This window comes from Polyergus mexicanus, unplaced genomic scaffold (assembly GCF_030449975.1).
Source record: "Polyergus mexicanus isolate NDT 795.1 unplaced genomic scaffold, iyPolMexi1.0 SCAF_11, whole genome shotgun sequence".
NCBI classification, from domain to species: domain Eukaryota; kingdom Metazoa; phylum Arthropoda; class Insecta; order Hymenoptera; family Formicidae; genus Polyergus; species Polyergus mexicanus.
This window is the reverse complement of record NW_027223331.1, coordinates 3,106,959-3,126,408: the sequence shown is the minus strand read 5'-3', so window position 1 is coordinate 3,126,408 and position 19,450 is coordinate 3,106,959. Positions and strand designations below refer to the sequence as shown.

The following is a 19,450-nucleotide window of genomic DNA, read 5'->3' as shown; positions in this document are numbered from 1 at the left end:
CGATATGGCAAACAAAGGGCCCTGACGCGACAAATTTCCTGGAAAAATTCTCGGCACCGTTGGGAGATCGACGAACCTAGCTGTCCGAAAAAGAAAAGCGCTATGGAGAGACGGCCTCGTTTTACATATCGTTTTAATAACAGAGGGTCGCTTTGTACGGTAGTGTTTGAGTGGCTAATTAGATGCTTGCAGCCCTCCGACAGGCGCACAATGCTGCTCGAGGTAATTTCGCAACCCCTTCTGTCTTCCTACCCTCTTTCATTTTTTTGTTCTCGCTTGGCGGCGGCTTAACGTATCTCTCCCTTTCCCATCCACCCTTACCCCGAAGACCGCGTATTGCACTTCTCGCGAATATGTATATTGTCAATTTATCAATCCCATCAACTCTCTTCATCGTTTCGATCTTTACACTTTTATATTTGGGGATGAGTTTTAACTGTTCTTTTCAGGATATAGTGTTTTGTAATTCCGACGAAGCAGCGAAGCTATTTCTTTAACGCTTTAACGCTCTCAGGGTGCCATCGATCGACGGTAAGATCGATAAGTGGAGAGTCAAAAGTAAAGAGAAACTTTTAACCTTATCAGAACGAGAATTAAGGGCGCCTATAAAAGAGCCGTCCCGACAATTATTTGCTAGTAACAGTTTGGAACGGTTAAAAGGCTATTGCCAGCTATGACTTGACTTACGATCTCAAATGAAAGAAAGTTTATTTGAGTAATTGCGGTACTGTATTGCTAATAAAATTTTGTATATTTTCCGCGAAACAGCAATAGCTTTAGTCATAGAAAGCTAATATAATTATGTAATAATATAGCAATTTTTTTCTCACATATATGTGTTAACTTTCTTTCAAAATCGATTATTTTAAAATATGACAAATGTCTTCATCATGTCACCTGCCTCTTCAAGAGAATGTGAAACTAGAAGTAGAAACGGGACAAAATAATCATCGCGACTTTTTTTCGCTCGATTCTACGATTCGCGTTGATATTCCGACGAAGTGGCAAGCAGATTTACAATCGAATGCAAGAAGTAACGAGAATATTTTCAAAGTCCCCAAAGGGACTCCCCTGAAGGCGAGAGATGTATGCTCCCAGCAATGTACTTTGCAGGTCATTCTATCTATCTACCTATCTACCCACCGGTCGCCCGCGGGGATCCTAATGGCTTCCTTAGGGTCATGCGAAAAACAGCGAGAAGCTTTTAAATTACAAGCCAACACCCCGGACCTCTCTCGCTCTCCTCGTCAATCCTCCCATTCACCGTTCCCGCACTTTGCTCTCGCCGTACGTTTTTGCGCTCGATTTTAATTTTAACGCGAGCCGCTGCCCGACACACAGCTCCGCGTCGCGGTGCCGCCGTTGCACTTTAATCTTCCAGAAGAACGCCCATTGTGCATCGTCCTCCCTTCGTCCGTCCGCACCCCCGTCCAGCCGTGCCTCCTTGCTCTCTTTCCTCTCGTCGACTTTCCGCGCGCACCTTCGCAATAAAAAGAAAGCGAAGGTACGGGAAAAAAGAGAAAGGGGCAGAAGAAATTCCGCGGGTGTACACCGCCTCGTGCCACTCGCGCGAATTAAGCACTCTCGCCTCGCCGTTTCCCTTTGTTCCCGATATCGTCACGATGTTGCAACACGCTAACATTTTTTTTTTTTTTTTATTTTACTCCGTGAGGTCTGTGGCCGTGTACGTGCACAGGATTGCGGACGCGCCGGCGGTGAGGATTTTTGAATCGTGGAAGCTTAAGAGATGAGTCACGATGCCATCTCATTTCGCGATTACGAAAACGCATCGTTGTGATGCACGCGATTAAGATTTTTTTTTTTTTTTTTGATACAGAGAAATTTCTTTTATAAGTGAAAATAAAGGTATTATTTTATTACGCGTATTAGATGATACCAAATGTACGTTAAACTTTTAAATATTAAAGAAATAATTTCGAGTATTTTATATAGATTCTGTTTTAGGTCTACTTCGATCGAGAGCCGATCTTAATTGGCGCGCCGATTTACATTCAAAATAAATTACATATTGACAGATAGCGAAATTTAATACGGGCATTGCCCGGTGAAGCATCGGGGCGACTTATCGATCAGAGAACCCGGCTGATTAAGACGGGTCTGCCGTGTCGCAAATTCATCCGACAGCCGTTCTCTAGTAGAGGACGAGAAACTTACTTACTCACACCCGACCATCCCAGGGCAAAACTCTCCAATTCTTCCCTATCTATGGCGGAAAGTCACCGAAAGTTTGTGCCATGTGCTATCAAAGGGATCGGAGGGGGGGGGGGGGAGGGGGGGCTCGGATAGTAGTACGTAGTCGAACAAACAAGAAAGTCGAAAGAAGTAAAACGAGAACACCGTGGATCGAGATGGTGGCTGTGCCATCTAAAGGGAAAGGGGGATTGTGTTTCGATGCTCGCTCGCTCGCATTTTCGATAGGGATCCGCGAAAATACAATAAATTCGCGCGCGATTTACGATTCCATCACTAATTACGGCGGCTACGTTCTTCATATCGATGTGTTTTTTTTTCTAGAAAAATGTGCTCGATGAAATAACGCTCTTTTAACAAATAATGAGAGAAGCAACTACCATTGTTTCGACGATTTAACAGAATCCGATGGAATTATACATTTATTGCATATTATATTAATTCCTCGTCGACAATATTTTAAAACGAGATCGTATATTCTAATTTTATTCTCCAATATTTTATTATCTCACATAATTACGATTCTATAAAGATTTGAGAAATATAATAGATTTACTGTATAAAAGAAAAAATAATAAAAATGTTAATAATTAAGAAATTTATTATATGTCATTCTTATGAATATAGTTATTCTTATAAATATAGTTATTCCTAGGAAAATAATCTCTTACTATCAATATACACTGGATGATAAAAACTACGCGAAAATGATGATGGAAACGAATCTGAGCGAGTATGCTTTCGTCGATGAAACTAAATAAGAAAAGACTAAACAGGTTCGATATAGCAATGTATCAAATTTTTTCGGTTTAACGAGTCACCCAATTGTTTTGGAACTAGTAAATGACAGATTCATAAATCACACGGGCTCCTGATTGATAGTTATTGAGGTGATGCAAGAGATCGTGGCAAAAAGCGACGAGAAGAAGCGCGAAGATTTTGCGTCAAAAGGATTCGATCCTTGCCTCGAACCGGTCCAAGCTTTCGGGCGGACAAAGGATACGAGAAGGGCGAAGGAAAGAGGGAGCCGGCACCCGCAGAAATTTAGTTCCCAAAACGAGGGTCTAATCGCCGGCGCGATATCTCTCAGGACTTTACGATGCCGCGTGGCCCTGAACATACATACACATTTGTGTACGTGTATGCACGTATGTGTGTGTGTATGTGCAGTCCCCTACGTGCCAGCCCGCGCAGTAAAACATCGCCGGCAAGATTACACCGGAGTTTCGCCAGTTCCCGATGTTTTATCACGATGGCCCTTGGTTCTCCCCTCGCTCTTCTCCTTTCTTCTCGCTCCACGGCGTGCACGGCTGGCGACGTTGTCCCGTGGAAAGTTAGATGAAACTCTACGAGAGCGGCTCAGCGGCGCCTCCGTGAATCTCGCTTCGAAAAGGTCGCATTTTTTAATCGTAATCCCGCGAAAATTCGTCAAAGAAATCGGCATCGGGATTATCTTCTTTTTTTTCCAAATAAGAATCATCTTGTCAAAAAAATAAACCGCAGAACAGTTTCTTGGCGCGTTTTCGTGAACGTTACGGTATCTGGATGAGAGAATGATAAACGGTCGAGATTGGGCGATGACTTGATGTACGACAATGAAAGCGTATAACAGTATACGGGAAAGACAAGAAAAAATGTGTTTCGAACTCTCCAAGAATAATTTTTCTTCCTATAATGTTCAGTTGTTACTTTCTCGCCAACATTTATTTCCGATGGAATTGCAGAAACAGAGCAATTTAATACAAATAAAACATCGAATTATTAGTAAATTACAAATTTATCTCTCGTTTTTTACAATATTCTACAAATTAAGGTCATAGTAAAATTCCCTGAAAGTATAATTATCTAAAATTTGTTACTATAATGACGAATTGAACGGTCGAAAAAACTGCAAGTATTTAATAAAATATCGATACATTCAACGGTCTCGTTATCAAAATGTCATACGATGATATAAATACAGCGAACACTATTGTCCCTTGCAGAGCCATCGGAAAATCATTAATAGTATAATGAGATGGGATCCCACATTGAGTGAAAGCCCGAAATGAGATGAAACCGTAATCCGTCCAATATTGGGTTAGGTAAAACCTACCAGCTGCAATCGATCAAATTACTCAACCATCACATCGCTACTACTGATCCTTGCGTATTCTGTGATGAAAGACCGCTTCAAAGCGTCTCTTTAAACATACAGCATCTCATATAAATAACAGATACTCTGACATTTACTGCACACACGCGCGATATTCCATTTTCCTCAATTCCATTTTCTTATGGACCTTAAATTTATCCAAAACTGTGTTTAAATAAGATTACTCTTAAAAAAAAAATCGTGATTGAAAAATTAAATTATAAATCATCATTGAAATCAAATTATAAAATTATATAGTTTTAATAATTAATGATACATTAAAAAAAACTTATAGATATCGTACTTTGAAATTTCTGCGAGTGCATTATTAAAATTGCTCGTTTTAAATAAGGTCTTTAAAATTTTGTTACGTTTAATTGTATTATCAAACAGTTTTTGCTGTACGACATCAAAGTCATCGCAAAAGTCTCACAACGACAATAAGATTACGACGAAGAATTAATCCATTTGTGCCTGGTGTACGTAATCAACCGTCTCATTGTTCCGCTCAAAGACTTTGTCAAATCTTCTCCGCGAGACGAATAATCCGTATTCCAGTTCTCCACGCCAGACGCGCGTTTGTTATTGAGTTACCGAACAGATGCGAGATTCGTGAAAGTTAGATATCACGAAGAACTTTTCTGTGCCCCGTCTATACGCCGGAGAATTCACCTCGGATGCTAATTTACGCGACTTTGTACACGCACGTGTTCTGAATCGAGTCACGTGTTACACAAAATATTGATATATTTATCCGTGTTACGCACAGATGGATGTTACTCATCGCAAACTCAGAAACTATCTAAACTTCCGATTCCTGATTTGTCCAACTCCTTTATTACGATATCCTTTTATGCACGAAAGCTAGAATACTTCGGATTTTCATCTTCATCGAATCCACGTCACGGTATTATTTGTACTATTCATCATCAATTTTCCAACGGCACATACGCGATTGTGTTACAAACTTACTTCTGGTTTGCGGCTAGAGCGAGTATGGGGGGACTCTGTACCCTTTCACAGATAGAAACCGTTCGAGAACCCGCGATGAGTCGCTTTAATCCGATTATTTCCAGCCATTAGTTTTCTCGTCTATCGCACGTATATCCTTTTAGTCGGTCTTCGAACGTAGTCAGTTAGTCTAATTACCCGGTTCGGCTTGCGCTGTCCTAATTATTTGTCCCGTTGCGAGAGGCAGTATGCAGATGTCGACGACAACGACGACAAGCGACGCCGCGACATCCTCCACCTACATCCTCTCTGCATTCTCTCTCTTTCTCTTTCTCTCTCTCTCTCTCTCTCTCTCTCTCTCTCTCTCTCTCTATCCCTCTCACATAGACAATCGACGGAATTTAGAATATGTCGCATTAGAGGTGGAGATAACTTCGTGCCGGCGTACGATTCGACGTAATTATCGACCGGATTAACCGTACTGCACCGTGGAAATTCTTCGCGCAATCATTCGCGTATTAATTCTATGGAATCTTTGACGGCAAGGTAGAGATTTAATCTTGAATAATTTCTCATTTTCAATTTCCGGGAAATGCGTGTTATATTTTTTCAGAACTCTAGAAATTTTGTAATTAAAAAATTGCCATTTATCAAATGATACTTAATGGCCACACATAATATATGAAAAATTTTAGTATTATATAAAATTGTGAATTAAAATATTTAAATAACAAATTAAGTAATATTTTAAATAATTATGACCTGTGTATGTAGAATGTTTTGTTTTTCTTCTTGCTACACAGTTCTCATAGAAGGTTTTGAATCCACTCTTAAAAAAGATATGTCAAATCGATACTCGCAAGTATTGTTGTTTCTTTTCCGCGATGCTGATTGATTATCTCGACACTGCGCTATGTATTATTTTATATTAATAAAAACCTATCATAGCTGAGCCGCATATTTGAGAGTTCAAATATTAAGTATCTGTGTATAATTTTGTTTAGTTAATATCTAAGTAATTTTATAAATGTGTGTGTGTGTGTTTCTCTAACATTTGTAACATAAAATATACATTACAATATATGATCATGTTTTATAATATTATCGTGATTCATTTTTTTAGATTGTCTTGAAAATAAATTTAACAATAAATTGGATATTATTATTATATATTATAATTTTATTTTTAATTTTTTCCTTAATGTTCTAATGGTTTCCTAAATTTCCTATAGCCCTAACAATCCTACTTGCTGGCTGAACCAACAGAAATCTGAGATTTGGAGAATGTATCCCCGATATTTAAAGATGTATCCTAATCGCGTGCCCTAACCGCGTGCCCTAATCGTACTTTGTATACCTCTCGCATTTTGACCAGTTGGCCGCCTATTTGCATAGTCTATTTCCATTTTTCAGGCCAGCTGGACCTACCTTTCGTTGCTCCTGGCCATTTTCTGAATCGATCTCTAACCAGAGATCGAAAAAGGAGATATACACTCCTTTTATTCCCGGCGAATAAGCGCAAAATTTTTCTTGCGCTCGTAAGGAGATAAACTCCTTCTTTTGCCGGGTAATTATTGTCGTCGGCAGATGAGCGTAAACATTTCACGCTCGATGGCGATCGTGTGATTTTACGATCGTTCGTTCGACGTTCATTTTAATATAATTTTATTTTAACTGAGACAAAGCCAAATTATCAATCAAAATTTTGATTAAAAAGTTATGATAAATTATAATAAATATATAAATTTATTTAATAATATAATAATACATATATATAATAACATATATATATATAATTTTAATTTATGTAATAATATATAATAATATATAATTTATAATAAAATAAAATTAATTTACACAACATTTATGCAATTTATTATCATATTACAGATAATTTAATTGATTGATTATTTGGTCTCTCTTGTATCAGTTAAAACAAAGTTTAAGAACAATGTCTACAAACAAATTCTACGATATGGATGAGCTAAGAAATTAGGATAAGATGCGCGTTAAGAATGAGTTACACACGTATACATCACACATATATAATTGATAAAATTACTAGCGTTCTTTATTCAATAAATTAAATAAAATCTACAAATTTGGAAAAAAATATTTTCTGTAATTTTTCTTTTTTTAATTTAAACTTTAATTTACTTTTGCAATAGATGCAATGCATATCAAAAGAATTCAATAGTTATTTAACTTGATCTATTTTAGCTCATCCATTTAAAAGTAACGGATTTATTTACAATCTACATTTACAATCTACATCTACAATCTTCATCTACAATCTCTACAATCTCATCCGTTACTTTAAAAATAAATAAAAGTTTGTCACTCACCGGCACTGATGCGCAACAGGGGAGTTGTTGGACTTGAGGCCACGTTGTCTGTAACATACAAATATAAAATCCAAATTAGAGCAGCGCCCAAAATATAATTAATATTTCAAAAAATTATTACTTTACGTGCCGAATTATATATCTGATGCGTATGATAATAGGGAGATACATAAATACGAAACAATTTTGAACATTTTTTTTAAATAATGGAAACATTTATCGGACTTATGTAAAAGTCTTTCTTTCTAATTTTCTTTTGTTTAATTCATTTTAAAAATTCATTCAAATAATGAGATTGAATTAATGCGCGTACGCGAATTTTAATAACCAATATACAAATAATAAATACTCACCCTTGGGTTGCTCCGCCGGTGCAGGATGCCTTTCCTAAGCCTCCTCCTCCTCTCAGAATGTCAGGGTTGCTACGTTGTTCTGTAACATGCAAATAGAAGATCCAAGTTGTAGCAGCGCTCAAAATAATTAATATTAAAAAAAATTTATTATATGCATTGAATTTTATATTCAATGCACACAATAATAAGCAGATTAATAAAATAATTTTATAAATTTTGAAAAAAATACTACTAATAATTCTCTAATAATTCCATATAAAAGTTGTAATCTAAAAGTAAAAACTTTTATACAAGATAACTTTTAATAAGATTATAGCTTTCGTATACAAATCTATTTCCCTAATTATCTCTTATTTAAATTATATGAATAAAAAATCAAATTACGCGATTAATAGCTCAATTTAAATTGCGCGTATGCAATTAATAAGTAATTAATATACAATTTACTTACCACAGGATTGCTCCGCCGGTGCAGGATGCCTCTCCTAGGCCTCCTCCTCCTCTCAGAATATCAGGGTCGCTACGTTGATCTGTAATATGCAAACAGAAGATCTAAATTGTAGCAGCGATATCAAAATAATTAATATTTCAAAAAATTTATTATACGCATTGAATTTTATATTCGATGCATATAATAATAAATAGATAAATAAAATAATTTTATAAATTTAAAATAAAACACTACTAATAACTCTAATAATTCCATATAAAGTCATAATCTAAAAATAGGAACTTTTACAAAATTATAGCCTTTATATAAAATCTTTTTCTTTAATTCTCTCTTGTTTAATTCATAAATAAATAATTATAATAAAAAATCAAATTACTATTACACGATTAATTGCTTCATTTAAGTTGCACGTACGCAATTAAATAATTGAAACAAATAAAAAATTACTTACGACAGGGTTGTTCCATCGGTGCCCGATGCCTCTCCTAGGCCTCCTCCTCCTCTCAGGTTGATCCACACGCGCGATATTTTGAACGACACTTCCGCACTTTCGAATTTCGGCACGATCGAACCCCGCTTCACGTGAGAATCATACTTGGAGTCGACAAGTCGAGAATTCACCGATTACTTCGAGCAAAGGTTAAGCGGAAGCGGAAGAAGACGAAATCGATTGATGGAATCGACGCGAATGGGGTTCGCTCGACTCTTGACCCGCGCCTGCTCCCATCGAGGGCCGACTAGAACATCGTTAGGAACGATTTCATACGAACCACCAAGTCTCTATCATACAGACCGAGCCGGGTTTATCGTAAGGCTGATAGACGGGTCGAGAACGAAGATACCCACCTCCTAGGTGCTAACAATCTAGATCACTTCGAAAGCGGGAGATCAACTTCTCTAGCGAGCGAAAATCGTACCTAATTAATACAGCCGACTCCTCAAATGCCAAACATTTTAGTATTGCTACAATGTGCTGTTAGACGGTACAAGAGAAGGGACCCATTAACGACGATTCCAAAACAATCGACCGAACTCTAACCGATTCGGGCCGAACCGTTCGTCGGAGCAGAACGTGCCCTCAACAGCCGATTCTCGAACCGAAGTTCAAGATTAACCGCGCGAACATGCATCTATACTATGCACGAACATACGTTGCTACGCGGTCGGCATTCACCTCAGCCGCGACACTGAGGCGTTTTAACATTGCGCCTGCATTAATATATTAAATTTATTAATACATAAATATTTATATAATATATAATATTAATATAGTATTAATATTAACTGATATTAATATAAAATTAATTATATTAATAGGTATTAATATATTAAACATTGCAATGCTGAGAGACATCCCATTTAGCCGGCAACGAAGTATGATTCTCGATGACAATCATGAAAACGAGATAAAAGTCTAACGCGAAGACGCGACGACGCGAAAACGCGGAAACGCGACAACGCGACGCATCGTTGCTCGTTCGGCACGATGACGGCAACGACGACGCACTAGTGTGCGTTCAACGCACAAATGCGCGTGCCACATATGAGCCATTGTGCGACTCGTGGCAATGCTGTGTCGAAACGCGACGCGGAAGACGCGAAAACCGTCCGCGGCACGATGACGGAACCGACGACGCACCGCTACTTTACTGCTCGAGTATCGCCGCGCGAATGATACACGTAAGAAAGGAATTTGAGCGTCTCGCCCCACTACAGTTTTTATTCAAGTATCGCTCTATGAATAATAACAAAGCCGTGAACAATAGCGCGCCAATGTTTATGTCGCTGTTTACATTACCAAGGCCAATTACCATGTTAGATATTGTTAATTCGCTGCCAAAATATTTTAATATATATACAATATATATATAGTTACATATTATTTATAAATTTTTATTTATTATTAATTATATTATAATATCAAATAATTTCCCGTTACTAGCGATTGCGTTTAAAGAAGGAATTCGACGGAGCGCCTCGCACGACTATTTTCCTGCTCGAGTGTTGTCGCGCGAATGATGACAGAGTCGAGATACATAAATAATAGCGCGCTAATGTTTACGCCGCGCCGAATACCATGTTAATGATAATTTGCTGCCGAAATATTTTATGTATTATGATATATATATATACATACATACGATACATATATATATATATATATATATATATATATATATATATGTCGTCGTGTCGTCGAATTCCTTCTCTAAACGCGATCGCAATCAGTAGCGGGAAATTATTTGATATTATAATATAATTAATAATTAATAAAGATTTATAAATAATATTTAACTATATATATATATCGTGACGATAGATTTCGATATATATAATGTATTATATATATATATATAATCCGAAAATATTGATCATCGATTGATCCTTGTCTATTTGAATGTATACCATAATAGGACGGACATGTAATTATTTAGAATGGATTTACTAGTAACGTGATTTTAAATGCTTCCGGTTAATGCATGGCGCGTTTCCGATCGGTTTAATATCAAGTAGGACAATGTTCCAACGTTCACTTAACTATTCATCGATCCGGTAATATTAATTCGCGTGATCGAGAAATGTACACACCATCCATCCGGTCCGACGATGACAGAATCGAGAAAAAATATATCCTATTATTTTTTGAAAAGTCAATACGTGTTCAGCATACCGTCAACTCCCATCATACAAGGCTTGATTAAACATTCATCGAACCGCACCATAAAGCAGACATTCCGGCCAATCGCTGGAAATTGTCGAATACTCGTTGACTGCAACATAAATGTAAACACGATGGGAGTAATTACGCGATGAGTGCGCGCAATAGCCAGATATTTTTTAATTACAGGAAATTTGAAGGTTCGTCGAACGATGAGATACATAATTGGAATAGCGGATATATACAAATTTAATTAGCCCTTAATTAAAAAAATCATAACGAATCGAAACGATTACAATTAAGTTTCATGCACAACTGCATAAATCGTTATTTACAATTAATTGGCTTTACGTTATCGAAAATTAAAGACTCAAAGTTTATTTTAAATAGGAAATTTAATATCGAAAATTAAAAAGTTTTGCCTTGTATGTGTGATATGTTCCTCAAGAAAAATCAATTTGAAATTCGGAAAATTGACATCTAAAGTATTTCTTTGATAATTATGGGGAAAACAATCTATATTCATCTCTCTCGAAACATATCATCACGTCAACATATATATCGCGGTGTTACTGTAAATGGGATGTGCGACCCCGAGATCATTATTCCTCAACCACGGTGCAGAAAGGCGTGAGAACCATCTCGAGTGCATAAAAGCCGCGTCGATCGGTAGAAGCATCGCTTTGTGTGCCGCGAGCTCGAGCGAGCATTATGCCTAAGCAAGTACGCGCAACATCCTTGAAAAGTAGTCCAAGTGAATAATGATCCGGAACAATGCGAGCGCGCACTAGGAAAGCCGGTTGCTTTACGCGCGCGCGACTTTGCCGGCGCAATTCTTTGACGCGATGCAACGGCGGCGCTCGTCGCGTTTCCTATTCAGAAGTCGACACCGTGTTTTTGCCGCATGAGAGAGAAAATAATGATCACGATCACAAAGCGGCAACATTCGTCACGTACATAATCACACGCTGGAGTATGTGACAAAAAGTACGCGCAAACGTTATCCTCAAATCCCGAAATATAGAGCGTCTCTCGAATAACATGCGAGAGAAGTAGGAAATGAAGTTCGATAAAATTGTCGGAATAATTGTGTGAAAACTGATGTGCATTCAGATTTTCTTTTCATTATCTTAGCTCATGATGTGTATCGCTGTGTCGGTTAACATAATTGTTATTCCATCCTGCGATTCATGACAATGTGATATCTTCGCGATACAGTATATGTAATAATAATATTTATTGTGCAACAAGATACATTTTGCTGAGATATAATTATGATATATATACAATTTTATATCAAATTAAAATTATTCCTGCAGAATTTGAATTCAGAACAGCGAAATATATTTATGTACAAATGATTTGCTCAATTATAAATTATCAGAGTAATTTCGATACAAGCGTAATAAAGCATTTCGAATAAAAGTATCAATTAACATTCCAATTTTCTCCCGTAGTGCTGCGGATTGGAATCGCGTAGCGATAATTCCCCACGAGATGTTTTCACGGCGATGAGAAAATCGTAGGATTCATTGAATCACGAGGCAATCGAGTCTGACGATTGAGTCAGGGGATATTCTAGGTCGTTCTTTTCCTGTCTCTCGTTCGCGCCTTGCCATTTGTCTTCTCTACCCGTGAAAGACTTTGCTCCTCAATAACCCCGTCTCACCGACGGCTCGCGGGCTCTCGTCTCGAACAAAATCATAAAAGTTTTAGCCTACTACAACTTCGAGACGGAGTTGCGGTCTCTCATGTGTGCCTGGCAAGAAGGTTTTCGATGTTAGCCACCTCGTGACGCGCTCCTCGCTTTGCTACTTCTTAGTATTTGTATGTATCAGACAGGATATTCCAGAAAAAGATATAAAATATAAATGTAACCTTATTTTGTCAAATTTGGAATTAATTCTTTTTTTAATGTTTATAAGTCTCTAATTATTTTCGAACATTAACATGCGTTACTCAAGCAAATTTTATTTTAACATTTTAATTTCTTAATTTATTTTTTTTAATTTAGTCTGTATAATTTCTTTTCTATTTTATCTTTTACTATTAATTTTTATTTTAACATTTTTTTAACGAGAATATTGATTAGTAACTTAATAAATAACGTTATATACTTTTTTGATTTTTACAATGATTGTAAATTTATGTATAAATACACAAATTGTACGCATAAAAACGACACATATACATATTTGTGTTCTCAGAGAAACGACAATTGTTAGTAACAACCGCCGATTTTGAAAATCAGTAAACTTTTTAAATTTTTTTCCGGGATCAATTATCCTCGCTCTGTTTTCTTTATTTACTTTGTTAAAATACCACATTGCGATTCATCCGTGATGAAAATTTCGGAAATGATCCTTCACATTGAAGCGTAATTAATTATGCAGCAGTGGCGCATTTCAGCATTCTGTCACTTACAATTACATTTTCTAAATTGGAGGTAATTAAGAGCTTATTATTATATTGTAACGCGCATTAAAACGCGTACACGCGTTCGCATATATCGCGGCAATTTGTTACACTTTGTGAATTAGTTGTCGGCAAATTTATTAATTGTTGAATTTATTAGCATAATTCTCTCTCGGCACGCTATCCACACGTGATTTTCTTGTAAATATAGTTCCCGGTTGTGTTGCGTCCCATGCTCGTACGTTTTTCAAGCTTAACATATTTTTTAACCGATATTTGCATATTTAAGTAGCGTAAAGCGAAAGGGAGATTGAGTCTTTCTTAAATGTACGGTTCTTTAAATTCTATGAAAAAAGCATACAGCTAGTATAGGCTTTTATATTTATAATGACATAAAATATTAAAAAATTTTACAATTTTCCTGAATTAAATTTGGCTGTGGCGCAAATGAGGGAGCACAATTATTTAAATATAAATGTTGTTTTGGTCTGAAAAGATATTTAATTATGCTGTTAATTGCAATGATAAAGCTGTATGTGTTAGAAAATTATGAGTAGAGAGAGACAGTGCATGTAATCGCATCTTTGATATAAAAAAAGACTCCAAAAAATAATTAAATCAAAGAACTTAAATAGATGGAAGGAAGCGAGAATAATTCAGAACATTCTTAAAAAAATTCTTAAGCTTCCTTAGTAATAACGAAAGAGATTGGATGACACAAAGGAGAATTCTCGTCTGCTTCTTTTCCAGAGCGTGTATAATCTGCTAGGCGAAACGCTGTCCAGACTGCAACAGTACGCGGAGGCGGAGAGGTGGTTTCAGGCGAGTTTGGCCAGCCAGCCTGACCACGTGCCGGCCCACATCACTTACGGGAAACTTTTGGCACGGAACGTAAGTAGCCGCCGCTCTTTCGCTTTTAAATTTTACTCGTCGTCGCCGCTCTGTTTCATCTTATCGCGATCTACTTTCCGCGTCTGACTGCATATCGACCGTTACCACTTGAGAAACTACTATTGGGCGATACGCGGCATAAATATATTTGGGTCAACACGTAAAGTCCCCGCTCCTCCCGGCTCTTGTACTCTAAAACTGTATCTACATTTGCGTCAGATATCGATTGTGCCCCGGTGGTTTCAACAAATAACAATGGATGACAAGCAAGGTTTTTTTTTTAGAGTATACCAAATAAAGTTTTTTCTTTAGGAAATTCAGCGTTGAATATAAATCTATTGTATTTTTCTGATTTTTCTGTGACATTTGAATTTTGTGAATGGACATATTGCATATTAGATTGAATTTGTCGACAAAAATGCGATATATTTCCATGGCAAAAAAAAAAAAATTGAAGAATAGTGCTTATTGTAATTTAAAAAAAATCCGGTTTTTTTCAATATGTCTCTAAACTTTTCTCATTTTTTATATTATTTTTAGGGATATATTTATATTCAGCGTTACACATACAGACACACTTAATAAATATATTCAAAAATGTTGTTCAATGCAATAGAACAAGCTCCTCAGCCGGTAGCAACCGCCAGGGGGAGGGGGGACAGACAGGGCTATCGAGTTCGCGGTGGCTCACAAGTCGCCTCTGCTTTCTCTCTCTTTAGTCCAGCCGTGTCCTGGAAGCGGAGAGATGGTTCCTGAGGGCACGTAGATTGGCGCCGAACGACCCCAGCGTGCACCATCATTACGGTAAGGCGCGACCAAAAGCTCCTTTAATTGCAACCGCGGGCAAGCGTCGTCTTCGTTCGAAATTCAACAGTAGACGTCTCCGGTTATCGTCCTCGCCTATTATCCATCTTGTTTTTCCAACATCACCCCCTTCGCCTTTCCGTCGCGTCGGCTGGAATGCCTTTCTCAACCGCATCGAAATTTAAATATCTAATACCCGTATTTGTAGTCGTTGCGGCAACGATAACGGACCCTCGTTCATTATTAAAGCAATGAAATACGCTCTCTTAAGCATCCCGTCTTTGCACCCGGTCGAACGTAACCCCCGTCGGTCGCCACAGTCGAAGCCCCATTGTAACAATGGTATAATTGATTCCCGATCCTCGAATCTGTCCTGAAAAGGAGTCCTCGAAGCTACTCCTCTCGACCGCGGGGGGTTTCGCGTCGGAAAAGAATCAAAGAACCAAGATTCGAAGAGTCGCTTAATGGAAGGGGGAGATAAGAGGATCGTCGTTTCCTCCGTCGAGCCGCTATAAATACCGCTGTAATATTTCCTGCGGGATGATAGTAGATCTGGAGTGAAAGAAGGGAGGCAGAACGACTAATCGAAAAAAAAGGGCAGATACCAAAGAGCACGGGAATAAATCGAGATGTAGGGGAAAAACGGAAATCGAGGGTATTGAAATTCCGGAAAGAAACTCGGCGATGCTTCAGAACATCGGGCGCGTTAATTCGCACGCGAGATATTAAGATGATCTTGTCATCGTTTATCTTTTTTTTCCATTCGCTCAAATAAGATGTTAAGAAAATGTAATTTGCACAAAATTAGAGATTTTTTATTTTTTGTCTTTTATAATTAATAATAAAGTGAAATAACTCTCTATAGAAGATTAAAAGAGTATAAAGATTCGATGAGTGTTGTATATATTTATTTTCTTCTTAATTAAAACTGCTCTCGTGTTTTATTAAATTTCTTTCAAACACCATTTTATATTTTTTTCAAGAACATTACATAAAAAAATACAATTTTTTTTTCACATTTGCAATTGAAGCTTTTCTCGTGTTCAATTAGATTTTTTCAAAGACTTCAAAAACATCAATGTGAAAAATTTCTGTTTTTTCCATCATATTTGCATTCTGCAATCTCATTCCGTCTTTTTTTTTAATTTTCTCAATCAAAACATTTCCTTAAAAAAAGCTTTCGAAAATTTTTTAAATCTACTTCAGAGGTAAATCGACGTGCCTTTATATTTATAGAACTCGAATAATAAATTTTTTTAAACAGATCTTTGTATACAATTAAGTACACAATTATTAAATTTAGCGCAACAAGTTCATTAAGAATAATTTAATTAACAAGAACGATACGATCTGTATGAACGGCCGATTTCTATGCTGTAATTCCTCGCGACACACGACAATGTTTGATTACAAAATTTTCAGGGCTGTTCCTGACGTCGCAGGGCCGATTGGTGGAAGCTGCCGAGGAGCAGCTGCGAGCGGCCGAGCTGTCGCGATCCGACTATGAACTGTCGGTCGCGGCGGCCTCGGCGCTTCGGCAGGTCGATCGTCGCGATGAGGCCGAAATCTGGTATCGACACGCGGTTAATTTAAGGCCGCACGAGGCCCGCAGCCACACAAATCTCGGGGCGATTCTACACCTGAACGGCAAGTACAAGCAGGCCGCCGCGGCTTACAGGGAAGCGCTTAGATTGCAACCGGGCGACGCAACGACCATAACGAATCTGCATAAACTGGCGGCGATCTTGGCGTGACCTGAAGAAATGCAGGATGACCGAGGAGATGATAGAGAGAGCCAGCATGAAGACACGATGAAAAAGAAGACGGTGTGTGTATTATATGACCCCGCGCGAACGAGGAAGAGGACCCCTTCTTACTAAGACATTACCGTGTACCCCAAGATCCCCTACCGGCCCGATCTTCCTAATGATATTCATTTATATCTCTGCGTCGTTGGCGACGCGCGTGTTCACATCGATCACGCGCTGCCGACTCGTATCGCCTGCTATGATATGTGAAGAATAAAGCTTCCTTTATTTTTCTCTAATATACGACGGATATATATTTTATATATATTACTCCGACTCCTTTTTCCACCTTATATAGTTTAGCGAGGTGTTAAAGAAGACGATTACTGCCTCGGATTGCTTCTTCAGATTTTTATTGCAAGAAAGATATATGCGAAATATCTTTCACTGCCTATACATACAGCAGGTAAGTTCATCGTAGATTCTATAAGAGCAAATCAATAATTATTTTATGTGTAAACCGAAATATGTGGTTATGCCACATCATCTTCTTATAAATCAATCATTCCAAAAGGGAGAAAGAAGACGGGAAAAGTTAGATCGAAAACGTTTTGCGCATCGTTCGACGCGATTACTTGCGATTTCTTTGATGGAGCGCTTTGGATGGAATAACTACATGAGTTATACGAAAAGAATATTTTATTTTAGATGTTATTTTCTCTATGTTGATTTTCTCGTCATTATATCTCTGAATTTTTACTTGTTATTATATCTATAATATATCAATCTTTTATTGTTCAATTTATAACAATTTTATTTGCATATCTATTTTTTTTTTCATTTTTTAATTACACGAAATATTGTATATTAAGGAAAGTCAAGTTTGTGCTATTAAAATTTCTTGCGCCGGATGTTCAGATATCCTCTCTTCCTCTCTTTCCCTTTCTTTCCTTCCCCATCTCTCTCTTTTTGTCGGTGAGGTGCTGAAGATCCATTAATATCGAATCTATTTGCACGAAGGTACCAACTAGAATATTTAAGTTTACACTTTAAATCATACCTCCGAGCAAATGCCAACGGTGCGAGCGAGTTTGGAGGCGAGGAATCGGGAGAAAATGACGAATGGAGAAACGGCAAAGAAAGAGAGAGAGAGAGAGAGAGAGAAAAAGAGAAAGGTTGAGAAGGGGTGAAAAAGCGGGCACAGGAAGCCACCTGTCGCTCCTGTCGCGCTGCTGGAGACAGTCTCGGCAAACACTCCGACGACCGCTGCGACGGTGGTGGCGGCGGCGATGGTTACCAAGCTTTGTTCCGCGAAGAACTCGCTTCGTTATCTTTAAAGCGGAACACCGTCAAGAGCGTCTTTCTTCCTCGAGGAGATGGCTCGCTCCCGCTCCGAGAGATGCATCGTCACGGCCATTTTATTTTTCATCAACTTACCCATCTTTACGGCCGCTCCCCTTCACACGTTACCTTCTCTCACCCTCCGCGTCTTTATATTTTCTCCACCCTTTATTTAGCATCTAACTTTCGCTACGCTTTTCTCTTGTGCTTGTTGTCTTAAATGGACGCGCCGTGTAATCCAGGGGGAAATGACTTAAGTTCTCGCATTCGGATTGTCAAGAGATTAGTTATGTAATTTTAAGATATTTTTAAAGATATTTTTTAACATGTCACATATTGCATTACCGAATTACATATTCCTGAAATTGCTTATACGTTTAATATATTATGTTTCTAGAAATTATTTTTAACAATTTCGGTCATTTTTTTTGTCGCTAGAAAGCGAGAGAACGAATCGGATGCTAAGAACTTACATAGATAATCTTTTTAATGTATCGTCAATTAATTTCTTGACGAACTATTTTGCCAATGCTGTTTAGAGCAAGATGTATCTATGAGGCAGCATTTCATTTTACTTGGAAATTCAAAGTCTCTCATCACATTTTTATCTACTTTTTTCTCTCGTTTTAGCTTTCACACACTTTGTTTTTTTTTCTTTCTTTCTACATTATTTTATCTCAACTTTTTATTACAGAGCTCTTCTTTCAGTCTCGGAGGAGATGCTTTGTATCTTTTATATAATCCCTTATCTGTATCCTATCTTTATAATACTTTAACAATATCCCTGTCATCCTTTTCTCTCGCAGTTTCACATCGACATTAACGATCACAACGCTATTTATTTTTATCTTTTCATACAAAATTTCATTGATTTTTATTATTTTATCATGCTGACGTTCCTTTATCTTGTCACGTATTTTTCATCGCGTATATTTATTTACTATCGTAATTTTTATGTTAATATAATGTTAAAATAATTTTTAATATCTTTTTTTGCTATTTTTCTATGTATTTCTCTCTCTCTCTCTCTCTCTCTCTCTCTCTCTCTCTCTCTCTCTTTCTCTTTAAGATCTCTTTTATATAATTTTTATTTTATTTTAGATATTATAATTCACAGGAGGATAATTCATTTTATAAAGATCTTTAC

At 37.3% G+C, this 19,450-nt stretch overlaps 1 protein-coding gene across 2 annotated transcripts in view; it reads left to right on the top strand.

The window, feature by feature from the left end:
• Tmtc2 (Transmembrane O-mannosyltransferase targeting cadherins 2) overlaps positions 1-17,261 on the top strand; it is a 202,017-nt gene extending 184,756 nt beyond the window's left edge. Inside the window, exons 8-10 of one of the 2 annotated variants that reach the window (XM_070303804.1) lie at positions 14,270-14,410; positions 15,130-15,214; positions 16,637-17,261. In XM_070303804.1, coding sequence (XP_070159905.1) covers positions 14,270-14,410; positions 15,130-15,214; positions 16,637-16,968 — 558 coding nt within the window. In that variant the 3' untranslated portion in view covers positions 16,969-17,261. Of the gene's footprint in view, positions 1-14,269; positions 14,411-15,026; positions 15,215-16,636 lie in introns of those variants that run through there. The other variant, XM_070303805.1, reaches the window with a different exon arrangement.
• Positions 17,262-19,450: the final 2,189 nt, after the last annotated feature.